Source organism: Canis lupus, chromosome 2, assembly GCF_003254725.2.
Source record: "Canis lupus dingo isolate Sandy chromosome 2, ASM325472v2, whole genome shotgun sequence".
NCBI lineage: Eukaryota > Metazoa > Chordata > Mammalia > Carnivora > Canidae > Canis > Canis lupus.
This window is the reverse complement of record NC_064244.1, coordinates 42,704,534-42,719,043: the sequence shown is the minus strand read 5'-3', so window position 1 is coordinate 42,719,043 and position 14,510 is coordinate 42,704,534. Positions and strand designations below refer to the sequence as shown.

The 14,510-nt window shown below is 41.3% G+C and overlaps 1 protein-coding gene across 5 annotated transcripts in view; it reads left to right on the top strand.

The window, feature by feature from the left end:
- The window catches only part of MIER3 (MIER family member 3), a 78,049-nt gene that overhangs the window by 46,576 nt on the left and 16,963 nt on the right, over positions 1-14,510 (top strand). For 3 of the 5 annotated variants that reach the window (XM_025447153.3, XM_035713544.2, XM_035713543.2), the window contains 2 exons: positions 4,701-4,846; positions 13,398-13,532. In XM_025447153.3, coding sequence (XP_025302938.1) covers positions 4,748-4,846; positions 13,398-13,532 — 234 coding nt within the window. In that variant the 5' untranslated portion in view covers positions 4,701-4,747. Of the gene's footprint in view, positions 1-11; positions 144-666; positions 684-1,528; positions 1,554-4,700; positions 4,847-13,397; positions 13,533-14,510 lie in introns of those variants that run through there. The other 2 variants (XM_025447151.3, XM_025447152.3) reach the window with 2 other exon arrangements.

Genomic DNA, 14,510 nt, shown 5'->3' with positions numbered 1-14,510 from the left:
CCGAGCCGCCGCCGCCGCCGGGCGGGTGCCGGGCGGACCGCGGCGGCGGCGGCGGCGGCGGCGGCTGCGATTGGCTCAGGCGCCCCATCCGGGGACTGGGCTCGGCGCTGCTCGTTCGCCCTAAAGGTACCAATATGGCGGAGGTGAGCAGAGGAACCGGGCAGGAGCGGCCGGGCTGCGGCGGGCTGCGGCGGCCCCCCGTGGCCCGGCGCCGGCCTGGGGCGCCCGGGGCCCTTCCCGCGGGCCCGCGGGGGGCGCCGGGCGGGGCGGGGGCGGCGGGGCGGCGGCGGGCCGTGGCGGGGCCGGCCGGGGGGCGGGAGCGGGCGCGGGAGCGGGCTCCCTCCGGGACTAGGCCGCGGCGGCTCCGGCCCCGGCGCCGAGCCGGCTGCGCGGTGGGGCCGGACGGGAGGCGGCGCCCGGCGGCCGCGAGCCCGGGCCTGCGGACGGCGCGGCGCGGCGCCCCCGGGCAGCTGACGCGGCCGCCCGAGCCTCGGCGCTGCTCTCGGGGGCCGGGGTGGGTGGAAACCGCCCCCCCCCCCCCCCGCGGCCGGATCGCCGCGCGCGGAGCGGGCTGCGCCGCTGTCCTGCGGGACGAGTGCGCGGGGCCCCGGCCGGCGGGTCCGGGCTGCGGCGCCCGCGAGCCTCGCGCCCCACTTTGCTCCGGGCTCCGAGGCGAGCGGCAGGTACGGCCGCCGGCTTCGCGGGGGGCGAGCGGGACTCCTCGCCCCGCAGCCCCGGGGGTGGGAAGGCGGCGGCCCGGACTCCGGACGTTACCCCGGGGGCTCCCGGTGGAAGGAGGCAGGGCGAGCGGCGCGGCCCGGGGCTGGTCCCCCGGGACCCGCGAGCTGGGGGGAGGGGGTGGCGCCGCTGCAGGAGCCCCTGGGGCCGGGGCTCGCCGGGGGCCTAGGGAGGGACCGAGCGCCCTGGAAGGAACCAGCATCTCTGGGACCGCGGGGCCGCGTCTCCGATTTCGGGAGGGAGAATGGGGGGTTTGCGCCTTGGCTTGGGGGCGGGTGTCCAGTTTCGAGCTGGCCTACGCTCAGGTCGGAGGACAGCCTCGGAATCGGGGCTGCCGGGCCCCCGAGCTTGGACTGGGTGCCGGGAGGACGCTGTCCTTCCAGGACAGGGTATCCCGCCGCGGGGCGCTGTTCGGGTCGGTGGGGAGCCGGGTGGGGTTCGGGGGACTCGCGGGATGCCGGCGGCCGGGGACCGACGCCGTGAGCCGGCCGCTCGGGGTTCTGCTTCTCCGCCTTGTAACTTGCGGAGCTCGGAGGGGCGGCTCGGAGTTGCCTGCTAGACTCTGGGCTTCGTCCCGGGGCTGCGAGTCTGTGCGCGGGGGACCCGGGGAGGAAGGCGAGGCGGCCAAGAGGGGCCCGAAGGGGGCCGGGAGCGATTGGAGCGGAGCTGCGTCTCGGACTTTTGGCAGCGGCCGAGCAGCCCTGCGCTCCGCCTCCTCTGCGCCCTGTTGCCGGCGCTGCCTCTTCCCCGGGCTGCGCGATCTAACCGCACGTTTTCTTCTCTCTCCTAGGCTTCTTTTGGAAGTTCGAGCCCAGGTCTGTCCTATTTTCTTACCTCTTCAGTGGGTCCCAAAGGATAATGGGGAGCTCAGAGATCTATTGCCAGAGGTTTTCGTGCGCGCGCGTGCGCGCGCGCGCACACACACACACACACACACACACACACACACACAAATTGGTCCTGCGAATTTTGCATCATTTGTTTTTAAGTTTCAACGTACATTTTGGTAATGCAGTTGTTTGAGGAAGGAACAAGTTATACTTTCTCTCTCTCTTTTTTCTTGCATGTTGAAGAAAAAAAAAAAAAAAACCTTGTTACCAAGCTGCCAACAGACAAGTGTTCTTTTTTAAGTCATATATCTTTAATTATCATATATCCTTTTTTCTCCAAGCCTGAAACAGTTAATCCCAAATTAACTTTCCACTAACTTTCGCAGGTCAGTTGAGATTTCAATTTTTTTTTTTTTGAGAAATCAACTCTTTAATTTGTTGAAACTTTGGGATTACTTGTATTACTTATTAACTAACCATGACTCCTCGTCTCTCCTTATTTTTGTCTTCTACCTTTTTCATAATTGAGGAATGACTATAGGTTGTATTAAACTTGGAACTTGAGGGTTAGGTAAAAGCTACCTTAAAAGAAACAGGATTTTCAAGTTTGTCACAAAAAAAGTGGTAATACAGAATTTTTGAGGTGACCCATCCTTAGATCATCTAGTAGGGTTTAACCTTTTTTAAATGGGAAAGACCGTCAGGTTCTGATGAAAGCAAGGGATCATCTCCTGAATTCTCCACGTGTGCATAATTGCATACAGTTTGGGGTTTCTGGCACCCCTGAATCCCATCATGGACAGGTCAGCTTTGTTTCAATTTCTGACCCTCTTTCCAGCCCTTTTTTGGCTGCCTCTTTTCCCTCTAATAGTCTCCAGGAAAAGTACCTCTGAACTACTCCAAGTCCTTTATTTTACACTTGAGAAAACTTTTGAATAACTCTACTGAGAGTCACCTAGTTAATAGAGCCTGGAAAAGCTTCCAAATCTTCCCTTACAACATGTTGCCTTAGAGTGAACAGCCCATTTCCCTGCATATTACTTTGTGTATTTAGTTGACTTTTAAGATCTCACTTGATTATCTTTCAAGGTATTATAAAATAATCATTAAGCAGAAGAAATCTGTGGTTATTTTTTAAGTAGCTGTTTACATCTTTACATTTAAAAAAACTTTTAAAAAGTTTTTCTAATTTTGAGACAAACATTTCTTTGTCATAACTGATTTCAGGAAGAGAATATTTATATACATGATGCCAAACATCTGGATGATAATGGAATTTTTCCATTTTGCATCACTGTCTGCTTTTAAGAAGTTGCAATCTAAAGAGCAAGAAGACAGTGTAGTTTTGGTGTTTAAACAAACTTTTATAACCTGTTTCTAATCATGTAGCCAATTTTAAAGAAAATTTTAGAGCTTAGAAGAGGCTCTTGAGGTCATCTAAGCCAACACTAATCATTTTACAGATGAAAAACTGGACCTGGGCCCAGAAAGTTTAAATGACTCGCCTCAGGTCTCAGCAAGCCAGGGACAAAGCCAGGAGTAGACCCTCAGGCCCTTTGATTTCTGGCCCTTTACTGAATACCTTCCATTTTAAGAGAGAAGAGCACTGTGACCAGTGATGTGGGGATTACAAAAAAAGGACAGAGAGAGCTCTGCCCTCAAAGAGGTGGAAAAGCTACCATCTGTTTCATCCCTGACACTTTGTATACCGCACAGGTTTCCAGGAATTCCTCAAAATAGGAAATCGATAATGGTGGATGTTCTGCTTTTGAGCTCTTTAATAAATATTCATCTTTCTCCTTAAAATTAAGTTAAACCATCTGTACTTCAACAGGTTTTGAAATACACAGATAATATCTTTCAATGTTAAAAAAATAATGTAATGTAAGCTTCCTAAGGAATTGAGTTCCACAGAGAAATTGTGTTATTTTTAAGACTAATGATTAGAGTTCTCTAAACTCAGAATCAAAATCTTTGAATTATGTCTGTGTGGTTTTGTTTTTTGTTTTTTTTTTATAGTGAAAAATCTTTGGTGTAGATTAGTGTTTTGGTAATGATCTCATACTGTCCTTAAATGTTTGAAATTTAAGATGTTAAATAGCTTTACTTAAAAAAAAAAAAACCTTTTTATGTTAAAAAGTTTTTAAAAAGTGCGACCTTCTACCTCTTGCTTTCACTACACCAAGATTCTGGTACCTCTTTGTTTTCCTGCTCTGAGAGTTAATGGTCTAATTGAATTAGATACTAGAGTAAAATGGAGAAAATTCCATTTTTTCATAAATTCGATTTCATTATCTTGGCATTATGAATCTTACTCATTTCTCAGCTTGGTTTTCAGCATATTCTGGTGACTTCACATTTGCCATTAAAAAGCATTATGATTTTATAAACCAGTATGAATTGGCCAAAACACCTTGCAACAGGTTACATCTTTCAAAAACCTGTAGATATGATTTTTAGTATTTCCTTCACAGAATCTTAAAAACTAATTGCTTTATTAGTAGTCTAAAGAAAAGTATGCTCTTATAGTTTAATGCCTGTGTGGAGAGCTTGAAATACAGTTATGGACATGAAAAATGACATAGACCTTTAGAGACTGATTTGCTGTATAGCTGCTTCACAAAAACTTGTGTTTTTCTATGAACCAGATTTCTGTTGGGTTTTATACCTTTGAGGGTTATAAGTTGAGTGAAATTTATATATTTTCTTTGCCTGAAGTATTGAGCCTTATGGTAAAACAGATTCTTGTGAAATCTTCCATTCATAATTCTTCTGTCATTTTTCTCTTGCTTTTTGGACAAATGCATTAAGCTAACTGACAAACAGGTTTGAGCTTTAAAACATTTTTTTAGTATTTCTCCTAAATGGAGTCATTTTGCTGGCATTATAAGTCTTGTTCTCATGGACTGGACTTCTTATTAAAGTGTTTTTAAATTACTCTGCCTTGTTCTTTTGCTGATTTAGATACCTTTTCAGAACTGTATGGTCTTTATAACCTGTTAAGTATATAGTAAATGCATTTAATAAAGCTCACACATAAACATTAAAAGGAACTGGCAGAAGAACACAAATTATTTTCTCTTGTAAGTAACGTTGTGAATGTGTAAAGTGATTCACTTTGTTTCATTCCAGTTGGGTCTTTGTCTTCTGAGGATCATGATTTTGACCCCACTGCTGAGATGTTGGTCCATGACTATGATGATGAAAGAACTCTTGAAGAAGAGGAAATGATGGATGAGGGTAAAAACTTCAGTTCTGAAATTGAAGACTTAGAAAAGGTAAAGGATTTAACTTTCATATTTTAATAGCAAACTCATAGTAAAGATTTTGAAATTCTGTTATAAGTTATTTTACAATCTATCTGAAATAAAAATAGAATCTGCATCTTTGTGTTTGACTTAACTTTCAGTCACTGATTTTCTCATTATTTTGAAGGAAAGCCTAATAAATGAGTAGATTTTCATTTGACTTTTCAGAATTATTTTCTCTCTCTTAATCTGGTTTTTAAGTTTTTGAAGCACAGTGAAGTACATCTGGTCATCTTACAGGTGAGAATAATGAGATAGAGAGACCTGTGGGCCCTAAACTTGCTTCTGAATGGTAGCCCAGCCCAGCGCATTATACCACACTGTTCTACTGGGGAGTCACACTTGAGTTTAATTAAACACTGCAGTAGACACAGGGAGAAGTCTTTTCCTTTAAATAACTTGTACTGTGGTAGAGTACTAAAAGAACATTGAAAAAGTTTTACTCTATTTTTAATTGTGAAGTAATAATGTCCCATTTTCTACCCCTCATTTTTTAAAAAATTGACAAGAGTAAATGTAATTTATAATTTCTTAAACCCCAAATCATTGTAAATGGAAATGAACAGGATTTTTAAACACATATTTATATCAGGACTACAGAGAGAGGTCTCCATAGGGATCACTTGAAAAAATGTAGGCTTATACTTATCTATAAATTAACCTTATTTGCACATTTCTGATCAGCCCAGAGTAACAAAAGCTTTCAGGAATAATATTGAATTAGATTAATCCTTTGAGTTTTTATACCTCTTTTTCTTGAAGAAGACAGGACACATTCTTACATAGTCTCTTCTGTTGTCCTTGTGAGGCAGAGATGAGTTTTTACTGTATTTCTCCCTTCATGTTAATAGACAGGGAAATAGAGGCATTCTTCAGGATCTAGACCCCAGGTCTACCAGGCTTACTCTGGTAGACCTGATTCCTAATTTTGGCAAATTAATCCAACACAATTGCTGTTAGATTTAATCATTAAAAAACAAACAAACAAACCGAAACCAGCTTATAGTCAAATAGATTTGGGAATATAGAGATAAAATGGTTGGAAAATAAGAAGAAAAACTTTGGGTATTGCTCCTTTAAGGGGTGATGATAAAATGTTGCTTTTTGATAAGATTCCCAAGAGTCTTGAGCTCTGCCTTGGCTTTATTCAGGCACTTCCTTCCTACCTCTTATGAATGGGTAACCATTCATAACAGAGAATTACAAGCAGATTGCAAAAATGAGCAATTTGAAAATGTGTCTGAGCTCTAGAAGCTTACAGTTTAAAGTAGAGTGACAAAAGGGAACAAAGATTTTTCATATGATACGTTAACTGTATATGGAGGCAGTAAGCGATGAGAGCTATGGGAGAAAGGATGTATATAGTAAATGGTATTTAGCCTAGTGTGAAAGTTCATGGAAGGCTTCTTAGAATAGACACTTCTCTCCTGTATTTTTTTTTTTAAGACTTTATTTATTTATTTGAAAGTCTGGGAGAGCACAAACAAGAGAGGCAGAAGGAGAAGCTGAATCCCCCTGAGCAGGGAGCCCGATGTGGGACTCAATCCTGGGACTCTGGGATCATGACCCTAGCCAAAGGGAGATGCTTAACTGACTGAGCCACCCAGGCACCCTCTTCTGCACATTTATAAGTCAGAAGACCACCCTGGGCCCATGGCAAAAGTTTCAGGTGGTCTCATAAGGCCCCTGCCTTGATTACGTGTTTGTTGTTAAACATAGGGAGACAGTATAGTTACAACATGAAATAAGAAAATGGTATAAATGAACTGGACTGCATTTTAGACATGCAGATAGCTGTTTTGTCAGTAAAATAAGAACTTAAAATTTCATTTAATGTGTTAACTCAGTTACTACTTGAGTATGTAATCTGGTTGAGATTTTTATGGGCTGGTAAGATTTTTATTTTTCAGACTTGTAGGTTTCTAGAGATTGTAGTAATAGCTACTTTAACCTGTATTTAGTGGAGGTTTTTTTTTTTTTTTTTTTTTTTTTTAGTGGTGTTTTTAAAGATTTTATTTAATAGAGCATAGAGCACATGAGTGGAGTGGGGGTACGGTGGGTGGGCAGTAGGGGCAGAGGGAAGCAGAGGTCCCGTTGAGGACCTTGGGATTGAGTCTTGAACTAAAGTCAGGTGCTTAATTGACTGAACCACCCAGATGCCCCTGCTTAGTGTTTTTTTTTTTTTTTTTTTTTTTTTTTAGTGGTGTTTTTAAAGATTTTATTTAATAGAGCATAGAGCACATGAGTGGAGTGGGGGTACGGTGGGTGGGCAGTAGGGGCAGAGGGAAGCAGAGGTCCCGTTGAGGACCTTGGGATTGAGTCTTGAACTAAAGTCAGGTGCTTAATTGACTGAACCACCCAGATGCCCCTGCTTAGTGTTTTTTTTTTTTTTTTTTTAAGATTTTATTTATTCATGAGAGACACAGAGGGGCAGAGACATAGTCAGGGGGAGAAGGACTTGATCCCAGGACGCCGGGATCATGACTTGAGCTGAAGGCAGATGCTTAACCACTGATCTACCCAGGTGCCCCTTGTTTAGTAGGTTTTAAAAGGACATTGGGAAAGATCTAGAGAAATAATGAACAGTAAAGAATTCTCAGCTATTAACAAAAATACCTAGTCCTATTGCTATGATTTTCATTTTGTTTAATAAATGCTGGTAATTAGGGGTGTTTGGGTGGCTCAGTTGGTTAGGTGTCTGCCTTAAGCTTGGGTTGTGGTCTCAGGGTCCTGGCATTGAGCCCCACATCAGGCTCCCTGCTCAGCAGGGAGTCTGCTTCTCCCTCTCCTTCTGTGATCTCTCTTGTTTTTACTCTCTCAAATAAATAATCTTTAAAAAAAAAAAGAGTAAAGATCATTTATAGAAGAAATTTAAAATTATTTCTAAAATTATTTCTATATCATTTAATGTACTCTGTTAATCTTTTATTATTAGAACATTGATTTAGGAATTCATACATGTTCACAGTCTTAGGGACTTGATGTTAATATTTGTTTTTAGAAATTATTATGTGTTTATACTCATAATAAATAAATATGGCGTGTGTTTTAGTGCTTACAAATTTTTAGTACATTATGTATTGTGGAAAATAAGAGGTAAAAAAACAGTTTTTGTATAGTAGTATTTTGGTGTAGAGAATACATTATGTGACTAGATTATGTTATTAACTGTATAAAATAAGATTTATGTCCTGTCTTTCTATATTTTAGTTTATTCATGTTACTGTTTCCTGAGGCTTTAATTACTAGTCTAGAGCTATAACTTTTAGGGAAGTTCTTTACAATAATAGGTAGATTTCTCCCTTGATATTCATTGTGAAATAAGAAAGTAAAAATCATCTTTTCTACCATTTACACTTTAGTATAGATCCTTCCTGTTTTGTGAGTTTTTTTAAAAATTAAGTTTATACTTAATTTTATACTGTTTCTCAATGCGTATTTTAAGATATCAGACTGGTGTTATGTGAAATTGACCTATACTTAGACAATTTCTTTTCATCAGTCCAGGAATACCATTAGGTGTATCAGATGAGTATTAGCATTATTTCCTTGGTTAAGAAGTCTTGTTGATTGTGAAATGTATGGTATATTTAGAAATAATATAGATAGGGGCAGGGAGGAACAGTACTGTGGGAAATCTATACATTGGTAATCTAATGCATCCCAATTTCTGGTATGTGAAGTTATGCATCATAGGATCAAGGAAATTTTGAGGCTTTTCTATTTACAGATGAAGAAATGGAGGTGGGAGGGGTTAGGTGATTTGACTATGGTAGTGGATAGCAGTTAATGAGTCCTCTGCCTCTAGATTTTGTGTTCTTCCTGATATAAAACTTTTGAGTGAGAAAATAGTTCATTTATAAGTGTGACTAGACTCAGATATGCCCCTTAAAATTAAAATAGGGTCAACATAATACCTGAGAAAAAGAAGAGAAAAATCTTTGTACCTGGAATAAGATGCTGGATCAAACTTCTAAGCTGATCTAGCCACCGCAGATCTCAGAGACAGATTTACTCATTCGATTTTGAAAAAACTTATGCTTCATAGGACTTAAGGCCTTTATTACTAGGTCTAATAGAAGTTTCATTTGTGAAGTGCTTCAGAGATTGGATTCATCTTTTCTAGTTTTGCTATACAAGTTTTAGTACAAATAATTTGTTTTAGCATCAGCTCCCATTAGGTAACTAGTGTCATTCCTTAAATGTGTTGATAAAGTTTTACTAGGGTAGTCACCTGCTTCCTCAACAGATGATCCTACTTGTGTCTTTATAGAGAAAGTAAGGTTTTCTTTTTTTTTTTTTTGAAAGTAAGGTTTTCATGAGTAACTACCTAGAATCTCCTGTGTGCCCCATACGTACAAACTTGATTTTTATATTCATTCTTTCTGTACAGTTCCAAGAGTATATGCCACATCCTAGGCTGACTCTTAATTCCATCCCTGAGTCTGTTCTTTCCACTTATCTTTTTATTTCAGCATAGAAAATCCCACTCATACGTTTTGTTTCCTAAATTTGGAAGAGATTCTTTGAACCCTGTATTGCCCTTAGTGAGTCTCCTTTTATAGTGTATGTACTTTCTCCCTTTCATTGATTCAGCTTTGGTTCTCCTAGTAGGCTGTAGGGTCACCAATAATTCCTGCTTGACAGGTACAGAGAATTCCTGTCTCTCTTTATTTTGCTTGTTTTCTCTTTGATATTTGACCTAAGTGACTATATCCCTGGTCTCTCCACACTTGATTCTTCCTTAGCTTATGTAATTCTGCTTTCTTTTAGTTCTCTGGTATCTCCCTCTGTTGTGTTTATGGGCTTTTCTTTCTTTGCCTATGTTCTAATTGATGGCATTCCCCTGGTTTCTATCTTCTGTCTTCTCATTCTATATGCCTTTTCTGGATGATCGTATTCAAGGCCATTGGTTTGGCTTCTGCCTTGAATTATCATTTCTGCCATGCTCTCCACCCTCAAGTTTATCTATCTGATATCTCTGCCTCATAACGGTGCTATAAGTGTTTAGCCTTCCAGGCCAGATACAGGCAATCCATTTAGACTCCTCCATCACTTTTATTCACTTTATCAAGTAGGTCAAGAAAAACATTCTTTTTTTTTTTTCTTAATTTTGCTCAGATAATTCCCTTCCTTAGTTGAGGCTGTCATTCTTCTATTTCCCCTAGAATGTTACTTTCAAAATGCATATTATGCCTAAAATTTTCCAGATATATCCTATTGCCTGTAGGGTAATATATCTAGAAGTACTTCTAAGAAAGCATATATTCCCTTTTCTTTTTTGTCTACCTTCCCACTTTCTTTGGCTTTTAGATACATCTAGATGCTAACGAATGCCAGATTTATATCTTTAGCTCAGCCTGATCCTCTGAGTACCAGGCTGCTGGCCAACCTGACTCTTCTACTTAGGTGGTTCATAGTCTTTTCAAACTTGGGTCTTCCTACAGAATTCTTAATTTTTTTCCTTCAGAAGCCTTTCCTTTGGTCCTTTCTGTCTCAGTAAAAGTTACCACTGTTTATGGAGTTGCTCATATTGAAATCTGGAGAGACCTCATTCTGTCCCCCTTTCACTCCTATATCCAGGAACCCATTTGATTCCACTTTAGTATATATATCGTCTATTTACATGTCTCCATGTTTATATCACTACCTTATTTCATCATGAGACCCTTAAGTGGTCTCCCTGCTCTTTTCTTGTCTCTCCACCTCTTCAGATTTTTCTTTAGGTAGCTGCCCAACATTTAAGAAGAAGTAAAGTCATGGCATTCCCCCCCCTCTCCCCCCCCGCCCCCTGCCACTTGTGTTTTTAGTCTCCATTTACTTCCCATTGCCCTGGGAGTAAGGAGCACTCTCTGTCTTCCCTTTGACCCTGTGAAAGTAAACTCTCTATATTACTCTGTTTTTCAGGACCCTATGTGTTTCCTTTGCATTCATTTAATCGGCAGTTTTGTTTTTTGTGTATTGTCATTATTTGTCGTCCCCCCCCCCCCCCCCACCGCCGCCCCCGACTGTATGTAGCAGAAGGGTAAGACCTATTTTTCATCCTGGCACTTGGCACAGTGGCCTACTGGCACCCAGTAACTGCTCAGTCAGTGTTTCTGTGACACTCCACAAGTCCCTGGTACACAGCCCTCATCTGTCAAATGCTTATTCATCTTTCAAGACTTAGCTCAGTCTTTGCACCCTATGTGGCACCTCCTACCCTCATGCATGCCTTTATTCTAGAGTGTAGTTCTTCCCTTCTCTGTACCTACAAATGTATACTACCATTTCCAGAATTAATGATTGCAACCAACACATTGTATTATAGTTGTTAACTTCCCAGTTTCTTCCATCAAGACTGAACTCATTGAGAACAGGGATTTTTCTATAGATTTCTTTTCTGTATCCACAGCTAGCAACCTCTGCACAATACCTAAAACCCAGTAAATGTTTGATGGAAAGGTGGGCTATTAGGGTATAATGCGTGAGAATTGACATCTCCTCAGCTCATGGACCATGAGGTTTTGAAGAAATACTACAAACAGGTGGTTTGCAAAAGCTGCAACCTAATCTCTTCTTAGAACCAGTATGAGCCACAGGGAGTGGGCTGCATGGAATCTGCAAGGAGCAGGTTTAGAGAGACTCAGAATCTGGTTCTGGGTACATTTGAGGGGTTCTGTACTTTGATTTGGAAGAAGAATAATTCACGAGGTTTCCCCATGGCACGGGCAAACTTCTGGCCATCCTGACCATCCCAGCTCCATTTGTGCTGACTCCATGCTACCAAAGCAGCTTTTTAACTGATTTCAATCCCAAGCTGAAAGGATTTCATGAGTGACATGATTGGTATGGTCACTGGAAAGCCACATGTCTCCTACTGCAAATTTACAAAGTCACATTCTGTCATAAACCTTATTCTAAGTTCATTTAGCATGGATCTCTTTTAATCAGGCACAGTGTAAAATAAAAGTTCTAGACCTGTAAGGGTGAAGGCCAGAATCTTGGGCAACTCTAGGGCCTGAATATCCTGTGGGCCCTGGTGAGCAACCACTGGCTTTCTAGAAATCATCACTGGCTTATTTCAGCTCACTTTGTGATCAGCTGAGGGCATATTTTACATACTCTGCTTTACCACTTTCATGCTTTTGATTCATGACTTAGGCATTTCATCTTAAAGGGGAAACTAAACCCATAAGCAACCTTAATGAATTTTTTCATAGATGAGCATAAACATCTTTAAAACATAGAGCAAATTGAGTAGTCTATAGATATGTTATTTTGTATTTATATATCGGAATAATTGTAAATGGTTGTATACACTTTAATAGTTGAATTAAGATATTCTTAAAAAGAAAATACACAACTTATTTTCAGATTAATTAGTTGGGGGAAAAGGGTGGCCAAAATGTGGCCTCGCGTAGGTAAAACACAGGAAGCATTGCAGCCAGAGTTTGTAGTTTTATCAAAGTATTGCTGCCATTAAGTGAACTGGTGGTACTGGGGTTTGAACCCAGAATTAAGCTTCTGTCACCTGTAAGATGGTGGTATTGATACAGACTTCAGTAAGTGGTTTTGGAGGAGAAACCTAAAACAGTTGTACAGAATAGAGATATGGTACTAGTATATAAAGGATAATTTTTTTTTTTTTTTTTTTTTGTTTTTGTTTTTATTTATTTATGATAGTCACAGAGAGAGAGAGAGAGGCAGAGACATAGGCAGAGGGAGAAGCAGGCTCCATGCACCGGGAGCCCGACGTGGGATTCGATCCCGGGTCTCCAGGATCACGCCCTGGGCCAAAGGCAGGCGCTAAACCGCTGCGCCACCCAGGGATCCCTATAAAGGATAATTTTGAACAGTAATATATAAATAATTGTTGGTGTTAGTGATTGCTCAGCAGTGGTTGCCCTTCAGATATCATCTCATCAACATGAAGATAAACTAAGTGGTCAACTGTTAATTGTAAGGAAACAAGCTGAAAATTACGTGAAGTTATTGATTGATTAATTGTAAATTCTTTCACGGAAAATCTTTATACTAATGTGAATGCTAAAAAAAAAAAGATCACTAAAGCAAATATTTGAGGAATTTTTTAAAGAGTGAAATGATAACTAGAAATAAAAATGAAGATGTTAATTGTTAGGCTTTTGTTAATATATTAATAATAGCCCTAGGGGGATCCCTGGGTGGCTCAGCGGTTTAGCGCCTGCCTTCGGCCCAGGGCGTGATCCTGGGGTCCTGGGATTGAGTCCCACATCGGACTCCCTGCATGGATCCTGCTTCTCCCCCTGCCTGTGTCTCTGCCTCTCTCCCTTTGTCTCTCATAAATAAATAAATAAAATCTTTAAAAAAAAAAATAATAGTCCTAAGTGTTTAACCCTATTTTCTAGCAGTAGTACAAAAAGAAAAACTAAAACTGGGCTTTGATTTGATACTGCAGTTTTGATAATGTGTTTTATGAACATTAAGGGCATCACAGTTAATCTATGCTTCTTTATTGTGATATCTCCTGAGTTTATGTTTGTGCCCTGGCTTTGAATAGGAAGGAAACATGCCTCTAGAAGATTTACTGGCATTCTATGGCTATGAACCTACAATTCCAGCAGTGGCAAATTCCAGTGCAAACAGCTCCCCAAGTGAACTTGCTGATGAACTACCAGACATGACACTAGACAAAGTGAGTACAAGCATTTAAAAGAAAAATTCCAGATCCATTATCATTGGCATTTGATTGGTTTCATTTTTTAACTGAAAGTATTTTAAAATTCTGAAATACAAACTTCTTATTGACCCATTGCTCTTTATCATTTTGGCAACCTATTTAAATATTGTTTGGCTCTGACTACACTGCTTTAAAAGTACTAATAGCTTCCTAAAACATTTTTGTTTGACTGTTCTCCCATGAAGTTTTTCTTTCCTATGTTGACCTACTGTATCTAAACTTAGATTTTGCCCTAACTTTTTTTGATTCTCTGAACACTTGAATCCATTGGTTAATAAATCCCCCAGAAGCCTTCAAACCAAGCCGGCTTAGTTTTGGAGTGGTTGGAGAGAAGTTCTGTTTTCTTGGGCTCTGTGGGTGACAGCATCCACAGCAGCCAAGGCCTTGGTGATATGTCTGTAACATTGTTGGTTGTGGGGAAGGCATAGTCCCTGCTGAGGAAGGTTCACACAGCCGTGGTTTCTGCTAACTTTCTGTGGTCTCTGGAAGGCTTTCCTTGCCTTTTAGATCTCAGACAGGGAGAGGAATCCACATCTCTTCCTGTGAGTTTTGTTGCTCCCCCTTTTCAGGCAAAGATCATATTAATGTACACCGTAATCACCATAGTTACTCAGCAAATATTGAGTGCCTATTGTGTACCAGGTACACGGATGACTATATACTTAGATACAAGTTAATTCAGACCCGTTTCTTTGGGATGCCTGGGTGGCTCAGCGGTTAAGTACCTGCCTTTGGTTCAAGGCGTGATCCTGGGATCAAGTCCCACATTAGAATTCCTGCATGGAGCCTGCTTTTCCCTCTGCCTATGTCTCTGTCTCTGTCTCTCTCTTTCTCTCTGTCATGGATAAATAAGTAAGTAAAATCTTAAAAAGACCCATTTCTTTGTTTTGTTTAAAATAATATAACTAGTCAGAGTTTTTCATTAGATTTTTA